General features: G+C 46.5%; 1 protein-coding gene across 1 annotated transcript in view; it reads left to right on the forward strand.

The window, feature by feature from the left end:
• Positions 1–426: 426 nt before the first annotated feature.
• Positions 427–9,967, forward strand: part of Tars2 (threonyl-tRNA synthetase 2, mitochondrial (putative)) — a 26,848-nt gene continuing 17,307 nt past the window's right edge. The window contains exons 1-10 of the mRNA XM_013014998.1: positions 427–455; positions 812–929; positions 1,036–1,100; positions 1,326–1,404; positions 3,179–3,325; positions 3,504–3,602; positions 4,007–4,224; positions 4,875–5,037; positions 5,271–5,408; positions 5,540–5,617. Coding sequence (XP_012870452.1) covers positions 427–455; positions 812–929; positions 1,036–1,100; positions 1,326–1,404; positions 3,179–3,325; positions 3,504–3,602; positions 4,007–4,224; positions 4,875–5,037; positions 5,271–5,408; positions 5,540–5,617 — 1,134 coding nt within the window. The remainder of the gene's footprint in view (positions 456–811; positions 930–1,035; positions 1,101–1,325; positions 1,405–3,178; positions 3,326–3,503; positions 3,603–4,006; positions 4,225–4,874; positions 5,038–5,270; positions 5,409–5,539; positions 5,618–9,967) is intronic.

Genomic DNA, 9,967 nt, shown 5'->3' on the forward strand with positions numbered 1-9,967 from the left:
AAGAATCCCATGGATGGGGCTAGGAAGGTGGCTCAGTGGTAGAGCGCTTGCCTTGCATGCATGAGGCCCTGGGTTTGATTCCTCAGTACCACATAAGAAAAAAGCTGGAAGTGGTGCTGTAGCTCAAGTGGTAGAGCGCTAGCCTTGAGCTGAAGAGCTGAGGGAAAGCGCCCAGGCCCAGAGTTCAGGCCCCACGACTGGACCAAAAAAAAAGAATTCCACGGACTTTCAGTCTGCCTGGGCTGGCTTTGAACCTGATCCTTAGATCTCAGCCTCCTGAATAGCTGAGATTACAGCCACTGGTGCCGTGCTTCAAAAGTTACTTTTAAGGTAGGTCTTAATCTATGCCCAGGCATAAATCACAACCTTTGCTGGGATGTTCCTCCTTATACCTGTCCCTGTTGATAGGTAAAACAGCTTACACAAATGCACCCACCCCATACCTGTGATAACAGGTATACTCTACCTCGTTCAGCCCAAGCTGTCCTCAAATCGAGATTCTCCAATCTATGCCTCCCAAGTAGCTAGGATTACAGACAAGCAACTGTTTCCAGCTTGCACTCAACTATTAACTTTATGTGAAGAGCTTCCCTCTGGCTATAAAATATATACCCTGTATTTCATCTCCAGCACTATACCAAAAAGAGAGAGAGAACGGAAAGGAAGGAAAAACTAAAACTGATTGCCAATTTATCTTTTTTCTCTGGGTCTGTCTGTCTTTACCAGTAGTTATAGTCTTTTTTCTTGGCGGGCAGGACTTTACTCTTGTGTTGCCTCTTAGCAGAAATCAAGCACATTCTCCCTTTTCCAGGACAGTCCAGGGCTCAGAGTTGTCTGTTCTGGAGCAGATTTGCCGGGAGATTGCAGCTGCTTCGCAACCCTTCCGGAGGCTGGAGGTATCTCGGGATCAGCTTCAGCAGCTCTTCAAGGTGTGCTGACAGTATCAATTTAGGAGGAAGATGGAGGTGTTAGGGAAAGGATAACTTTCTCTAGAACATCTTTGTAGCTTCACTCTTCTGTTCTGTTTTCTTCCAGGATAACCCCTTTAAGCTCCGTCTGATCCAGGAGAAAGTAGCAGGTCCGACAGCAACAGTGTATGGGTGAGCAACTGTCAAGATTAAGGAAAACAGAATCAGAGACACAGAATAAAAAAAAGCCAGGGAAAAAAATGTGAAAAGGAATTGATTTTGATTAGTTATTTCTCCCTCTGCCTGTAGGACAGTTTCTTCATCTTTACCTGTTTTCTGTTAGTTAAATACCCATGAAGGGGAAAGCTAGACAGTCAAGAATCTGGACACCGCTGACTGACTTCCTCTTTCTCCCAGGTGTGGCATGTTGGTTGATCTTTGCCGGGGCCCCCACCTTCGGCACACTGGACAGATCGGAGGGCTGAAGCTTCTAACGGTCAGTTGTGAGAGTGAAGTTAGATGGATGCTGCTGTTTTCATAGGAGAAAGCAAGAGAGTAAGAAGCTGATTCTTTCTCCTAGCTCTTCTCTGCTCTCATGGCTAAGGAGAGAATTCAGAAGGATAGAGACTTATCCCCACATTCTAAAGTCTCCTGTATGATAGCAGATAATGGACACCCTGCCAAAGCCCTGAAGTCTTTTTTTTTTTTTTTTTTTGTCGGTAATGGGGCTTGAACTGTGGGCCTGGACACTGTCCTTCAGCTCTTCAGCTCAAGGCTAGCACTCTACCACTTGAGCCACAGCACCACTTCAGGCCTTCTCTGCTTATGTGGTGCTAAGGAATCGAGCCCAGAGCCTCATGCATATGAGGCAAGCACTCTACCATTGAGCCACCTTCCCAGGCCCCCTGAAGTCAATTTGAATTCCCTAGTCTTACAGCTTTATTAAGGGAGATGATCAGAGTAGAGTCTTGGAAGAAAGATGGAGCAGACTAATTAGGGTCATACAGGAAATGACATAGAACAGGCTAGATAGGGTCATATAGGGAAGGTATCTGTAGAGAGGGAATATGGAAAATAGATAAATACCATCTTGACCAGCACCAGAAGAATACTCTAAAACACAATCATGCCTTCAATGAAAATACATCATGAAGCTGTGCGCTGCTGGCTCAGGCCTGTAATCCCAGCTACTCAGGAGGCTGACATCTGAGGATTGTGGTCCGAAGCTAGCCAGGGCAAAAAAGTCCATGAGATGTCTCCAATTAACTACCAGAAGACCAGAAATGGCACTGTAGCTCGAAGTGGTAGAGTGCTAGCTGTGAGTGAAAAAGCTCAAGGACAGTGTCCAGGCCCTGAGTTCAAGCTACACATGGACAAAAAGAAAAGAAAAGAAGGAAGGAAGCTTGAAGGAAGGAAAAGAAGAAGGAAGAAAGAGACTAGAAATATGGCTTAGTGGGAGAGTGCTTGCCTCGCATGCATGAAGTCCTGGGTTCAATTCCTCACCACCACCTAAATAGAAAAGGCTGGAAATGGTGCTGTGGCTCAAGTGGTAGAGTGCTAGCCTTGAGCAAAAAGAATCTCAGGGACAATGCCCAGGCCCTGAGTTCAAAGCCCCAGGACTAGCAAAAAAAAAAATAGCAGTAGGCAATGGCTTATGTACAGCATAAAGCCCTCCATGGAAAACCTGGCCATCTACTTAACCCACTCTGCCACTAATGTGCTACATGGCTTTGGGTAAATCTTGACTATGTTTCCACCTATAAAGTGAAACCAACTAATGTAGTAGCAATATTTAAGGAATAGGACTAAAAAATGCAGTACTAGTATTGTTGTTTTAAAAAAGCATAACAGCTTTTGTGTTTCATGTGGCTATGAACAGAATGTGGTGTGGAAAGGTGACCTTACTGAAGTTCTATGGGGCCTTGGTAAGGGATAGATAAATAGACTGCCATTTGACCAGAATTGAGTTACCCCTCTAAGCAGTCATTGATTAGACAGTAATAGAAGAAAGTATAGGGATGCTGATACGACAGTGAGACTGGGGAGAAAAAAAGATCACTGGTTAAGATTAGGCCTGAGTCAGATAAAACTAAGGCTAAATGTAGCCAGGACAATCCAGAAGATGCAGCTGCCAGCCTCGGGTAGGCGATAGGATGGGATTGTCATCAAGGACCATTCTTGTGATGGCTTCCATCAAGAAAGACCTATAAGGATAGAGAGAAAGGTCACCCACTTTCAGTCCTCCTCATGTTCCCTCTGTCCTGTCACAGAACTCAGCCTCCTTGTGGAGATCCTCAGGGGCTCCTGAGATACTGCAGAGAGTGTCAGGCATTTCCTTTCCCACAGCAGAGCTGCTAAGGGACTGGGAAACACAAAAGGAAGAAGCCTTGTTGCGGGACCACAGGCGCATTGGCAAGGTACAGAACTTGGGAACCATGGCGGGAATGGAGAAAAGAGAGGTGGTGGAGGGAGGAAGGAATCTGATTGTGAAGTTGGAGCCAATCTAGTCAAACATATTGAACAACCCTGTCATTCATTTCTTCTGCTTTTAAAGCCTTTTCCTCCTTGAAGTGATAGTTGGCATTCTGTTCCCAGGAGCAGGAGCTCTTCTTCTTCCATGAACTGAGCCCTGGGAGCTGCTTCTTCCTGCCAAGAGGAACAAGGGTGTATAATGCTCTAGTGGCCTTTATTAGGGTAAGAGGCACCTAAGTCCATTGGGGAAGACTAGGGGTACGCTAAACCAAGGATTTTGAGGTAAAAAGAGGATTGAGCCAGACATAATGACACATGCCTGCAATCCTAGCCTTGTGTGAGCTAGGGCAGGAAGAGTGTGAATTTGAGGCCAGCCTGAGCTACGACAATGAAACCCTGTTTTAGTATTAAGAGTATAACCATAAACATTGTAAAGTGCTGTTGACTTTGGTAAGGCAGTACAGTTGTGTGTTCTGTAGTTAGGGGAGACTATAGAGAATGGGACTTGCTACATAATAGCTTGTTTGTTATCAGTATGGTCTGAGACCCCAGGAAAATTACCCAGCTGCTTCCCTGCTTCATCTCCTTGCGTTTCACTGACCTCCCTTCTATATCCTCCTTACCAGGCTGAATATGCCCGCCGTGGGTTCTCAGAAGTCAGAACTCCTACACTGTTCTCTACAAAACTCTGGCAACTATCAGGCCACTGGGAGCATTACAAGGAAGACATGTTCACCCTGCAGCCCCCAGGCACAAACAGGGCTGCCAGTGCCCAGAGTGGCCACTCTGCCGGGCCTCCCGTAGACACACTTGCCCTCAAGCCCATGAACTGCCCTGCACACTGGTGAGCTGGGAGCGAAGAGGCCTGGATGAGTCTTCCTGGGACTTGGGTTGCTAAACGTAAAATACCAGAAAGAATAGGACATCTAATGTGAGCCTTGAATCTGCCTTGACGCTAACGTTGGTAAAATCATGCCAGCTCTTGGCTCTCTGTCCCCTTTTAAGTAACATCAAGGCTCAGTGTCCATCATAAAACAGGCCAGTAAATGATAATTAGTTTTTTGGATTGTTTTTTTTTGATCGATTGTGGGGCTTGAACTCTGGGCCAAGGGGCTGTCCCTCAGCTCTTCAGCTCAAGGCGAGCACTCTACCCCTTGAGCCACAGCACTTCCAGTTTTCTGGTGGTTATTTGGAGATAAGACTGTCAAGGACTTTCTGCCCGGGCTGGCTTTGAACCGGGATCTGCAGATCTCAGCCTCCTGAGTAGCTAGGATTACAGGTGTGAGCCACCGGCACCCTGCAGTGATAATTATTTCTGGGTAACTAAGAGATTGACTTTTGGACCAGACACCAATCAGTCTGTGACGGGTGAGCTTGACAAGACATATATGTGTATGTTAAGATGGAAGGGGTGCTAGCTGAAAGTGCAGAGAAATAGCCTTTTTTAGGGCTAGTTCTCCCTGTGGCCCTAATCCTTCCCCACCCCGACCTCAGCCTGATGTTCGCCCACCGGCCCAGATCTTGGCGGGAGCTGCCCGTTCGCCTGGCTGACTTTGGAGTCCTGCATCGAGCAGAAGCCTCTGGCAGCCTGGGAGGGCTGACCCGGCTGTGGCGCTTCCAGCAGGATGATGCGCATATCTTCTGTGCGCCAGATCAGGTTGCCCTTCCCCAGCTCCCCCAAAGCATGTCGGGAACACTTGTCATTCTCTCTGCGTACCTTGGACTACCCTGATACTCATTTTCTTTCTGTATACTACCAAATGTGTCCACTTTCTGCTCCCAACTTTCTTCTGCTTCCTCTCTAATTTTGCCCTGTCTTGCCCAAACTACCATTACCTCAGGTGTCTGGCTAGCCCATAACCTACCTCTACCCCTATTTCCTGCCTCTAGCTGGAAGCAGAAATCCAAGGCTGCCTTGATTTCCTCCGTTCTGTGTATCAAGTCCTTGGCTTCTCCTTCCGCCTGGCGTTATCCACCCGGCCATCTGGCTTCCTAGGGGAGCCCAGCCTTTGGGAGCAGGCTGAACAGGTGAGCAGGAGTCAGGAAGCAGAGGCACATAAACCACTCTCCAGTGGAAGGTGAGGGGGGGCGGGCCTATGGGATTGGAGGGGTGTCTTACTCGTGAATTTTCGGGGGCTGAGAGTTCATTTCCTCTACAGATCCTTCAGCGGGCCTTGGAGGAATTTGGAGAACCCTGGGACCTGAACCCTGGAGATGGTGCCTTCTATGGGCCTAAGGTAAACTTCTAGGGATCTTGCTTAGAGGGTTTTTGTTGTTGTTGTTGTTGTTTTGGGTTTTTTTGTTGGTCGTGGGGCTTGAACTTTGGGCCTGGGCACTGTCCCTCAGCTCTTCAGTTCAAGGTTAGTGCTCTACTACTTGAGCCACAGGGCCACTTCTGGCTTTTTCTGTTTATCTGGTGCTGAGGAATCAAACCCAGAGCCTCATGCATGCGAGGCAAGCACTCTACCATTGAGCCACCTTCCCAGCCCCTTGTTTTGTTTTCTTAAACATTTAGTGACATCAAGAAATTTTCATGCCAGGGACCAATGGCTCATGCCTGTAATCTTGGCTACTCAGGAAGCTAATTTCTGAGGATCGCAATTCAAAGGCAGCTAAGGTGGGAAAGCCTATAACACTCTTATTTCCAGTTAACCAGCAAAAACCTAGAAGTAGAAGCTGTGACAGTGCCCAGGCCAGGCACAAACAAAGGAGGACTTGGGACAGAGCTTAGTGATAGAGTGTATGATAGCATGTGCAAGGCCCTAGGTGTGAGCCCCAGCCTGAGTGTATATACTGGGATGTAGCCCAGGGGTAGAGCATAATTAGGGCCTTGGGCTTAATACCCTAATACCAGGATGGTAGAGGGGGAAAGTAAAGAAAATATATCTTATTGACTGCATCAATAGTACAAGGCAAATAGTTTTATGTTACTAAGACAAAAAAATTCAGAAAGGCTAAACAATGTGTTCAAGACAGTGTTCAAGTATGTATTACATTAAATCAATCTTAGGGGCTGGAAAGGTGGCTCAGTGTTAGAGTGCATGAGGCCCTGGGTTCGATTCCTCAGCACCACATAAGCAGAAAAAGCCGGAAGTGGCGCTGTGGCTCAAGTGGTAGAGCACTAGCCTTGAGCTGAAGAGCTGAGGGACAGCGCCCAGGCCCAGAGTTCAGGCCCACGACCGGACCCCCCCCCAAAAAAAAAGAATTGCATGGACTTTGCCTGCTGGGTTGATATTGAACTGTGATTGTCAGATCTCAGTCTCTTTAGTAGGATTACAGGCATGAGTCAACAGTGCCCTGTGCTGGTAAGCTTTAAGTCATTTATCATCTCTGACCTTAAATTCCACATCAGTAAGATTAAGATGTCTTGGAGCTGGAAAGGTGACTCAGTGGTAGAATGCTTGCCTTGCATGCATGAGGCCCTCGGTTTTATTCCTCCGCACCACATAAACAGAAAAGACCAGAAGTGGCACTGTGGCCCAAGTGGTAGAGAGCTGCCTTGAGCTGAAGATCTGAAGGACAGCACCCAGGCCCAGAGTTCAAGCTCCACCACGGACAAAAAAAAAAAAAAAGAGATTAATAGGTCTGCACTACTATGACTGTAATCCTAGCTATCTAATCCCCAACAGAAAAAGGCGGAAGTGGCTCTGTGACTCAAGTGGTAGAATGCTAGCCTTGAGCAAAAGGAACTCAGAGACACAGCCCAGGTTCAGAGTTTAAGCCTCAGAACTGGCAAAAAAAAAAATCTTTAAGCACCAAGAGTAGGAAGGGATTCTAAGAAATGACCTGTTCAGCCCGGGGCTGGTGGTTCACACTTGTGATCCTTGCTGCTGGGTAGGCTGAGATCTTAAGATTGAAGCCAGCCCAGGCAGGAAGTGAGACTCTTATCTCCAATTCCTCATTAACACCAGAACACCGGAAGTGGTACTGTGGCTCAAAGTGGTAGAGCACCACTCTTAAGAAGAGTTCAGGGGCAGGCCCTGAGGTCAAGCCGCACACAACGGACAAAACAGAGAAAAAAACAAACAAACAAAAAAAAACAGTTCAGGTTCTTTGTTCTAGCCTTAAAATTGTTATATCCATTTATTACAATGGCTTCTGTTGATGTCTATTATCTTATACCAAGCACTATGCTAGACGATTTACATAAATTTTACTTAGACAATTGAATTACTTTATTTATTTATTTATTTTATTGCCAGTCCTAGGGCTTGAACTCAGGGCCTGGGCACTGTCCCTGAGTTTTTTGTTGTTGTTTTTGTTGTTTAATTCAAGGCTAGTACTCCTCCTCTTGAACCACAGCACCACTTCCGGCTTTTTCTGTTTATGTGGTACTGAGGATTCGAACCCAGGGTTTCATGCATGCTAAGCAAGCACTCTATCACTAAACCACATTCCGAGCATCAATTTATACTTGTTTTGTAGATGGGAAAACAAAATTCAGGTAAATTAAATTATTTACAAAAATTACTTATTGACAGGTCCAGGGTTTGTTTATATTTGTTTATATGTCTGGTTCAAAAATCTCTGCTCTTGTTGCCTGTCTGCTTGCTTGTCCTAAGGATCATATATTAAAAACATTAGGACTAAAGGGCAATTACTATCATTTCCGGTCTGTTTCCTCTCCCTCTATTAAAAATTCTACTTACTCAGCGGCAGGACACCTTACTGCTACTTGGAGCTGTCAGCTGAAATGTGGCGGGTTGGGGGAAATTGCAGGTGTGTGTAACAATTTCCATCTTCCGGGCAGCCGGGAACTATTCTCGAGGCTGCTTGTGTTGTGTAGGGTGTGCCTTTTGGAGTTCCTCGGAGGGCGTGCCAGACTCGAGTGGCATCTCGGTGGCCAATAGGCGGGGATGTTGTTGGTGTGGGAGCCAATTAGGAATCTAGCTGAGGAGAAGCTCCGCTAATCTAAGGGCGCCGGCACCGGTTTGAAGGAACATGGGGTTGTATCGGAAGTGGCGGACTTTCTGGCTCCGGCTCCCGCGATCGCAAGCCTGCGAGTTACACACGGTGCGTGAGGTACCCGAAAGTTCCAAACGAGCCATCGAACCCAACCAAAGCCCAGCGTGTAGGCTCTTGTCCTAATGTCATACTCCTCGCGCCTGCGCTCTCAGATCACGGGAGGAGGCCACCCTAGCCCTCTCCTAGGGCCCTCCCAGGCCTAAGACCCTGTAGCACCCAGTCCTCCTAAAAGCCCTGGGATTAGTGGCTCAGGGCACTTAACCATAAATCCACCCCCAATCCAGAGGAGCCGTAGGATGTGTTAAACTTCCTAACGTGTCTTTCCCTTCAGGCATCTGTGCCTTCCCCTCCACATTGGTTGAGCGAGCGATTTGGCCTTTTTGAGGAGCTATGGGCTGCTCAAGTAAAGAGGTTGGCAAATATGGCACAGAACGAGCCCCGGACGATTAAGATTTCACTTCCTGGAGGCCAGAAAGTGGATGCTGTGGCCTGGAATACAACCCCGTATCAACTAGCCCAGCAGATCAGGTATCAGGCCCCCTGTCCCTTGAGTTCCACTGCACCTGACTAGGGAAAGAAAATTTGGTCTGCTTGATTGTATTTTGTCCCCATCAAGGTGTGTATGTGTTGTGTGTGTTTCCCCCTTGAGATATGTATGTATATTAAATTATTTAAATTTTCACCAGCTTCAGAGTTGTATTGTACATTAAGGGAAAAAATAAGTTTTAATATTCTAGAAACTCATTTTCCTTTTGAAGATAGACTCACTGACTCACTGGGATACTGGCCTCTCCCCTGTGTGTTGTAACCTTGACTTTTCTTCATTTCCACCCCCCACCCCCCTGCTGAAGTTCAACACTGGCTGATACTGCAGTGGCTGCTCAAGTGAACGGTGAACCTTATGATCTGGAGCGGCCCTTGGAGACAGATTCTGATCTCAGATTTCTGACATTTGACTCCCCAGAAGGGAAAGCGGTAAGCTTCTCTGTACAGAGAGTACAATGGCTAGAAACTAAGATATTTAATCAGGAAATTCTAATATTTATTACTTCTTCCATTTGCAGACTGTATTGACCATCTGACTCTTCCTGGCTAAGCTGGAAACATGATAAAAGTTTCTACTTAGTCTATTAAGCAAACATTATTTGTACTAGTGAAATGGAGTCATATTAAATTGAAAAAAGTAGACTAATATACCAATTCATCCTTTTCAATTCTTGAACACATACAATGTAAGTCATCCATGGCTTATTTATATTCAATTTTAACATAGTTTCCACAACTGAGCACACAGTGTACTCTCTACTCTTTGTCCTTTTCTTGTTAGCTTGATTAACTTATTCCTTGTCTGTTAGCATCTTAGAAAAATAGAGTTTTTTTTTGTCATCTATTGGTAGTAGCCAATCTTAGAAGATTAGCTCTGTCACACTAGATTCCTCTGCTATGAAAAAAGTTCAAACATGGGCTGGGAAGGTGGCTCAGTGGTAGAGCACTTGCCTTGCATGCTCGAGACCCTGGGTTTGATTCCTCAGCACCACATAAACAGAAAAAGCCGGAAGTGGCGCTGTGGCTCAAGTGGTAGAGTGCTAGCCTTGAGCTGAAGAGCTGAGGGACAGCGCCCA

The sequence above is a fragment of the Dipodomys ordii genome, unplaced genomic scaffold, assembly GCF_000151885.1.
Source record: "Dipodomys ordii isolate 6190 unplaced genomic scaffold, Dord_2.0 Scaffold26, whole genome shotgun sequence".
Lineage (NCBI taxonomy): Eukaryota > Metazoa > Chordata > Mammalia > Rodentia > Heteromyidae > Dipodomys > Dipodomys ordii.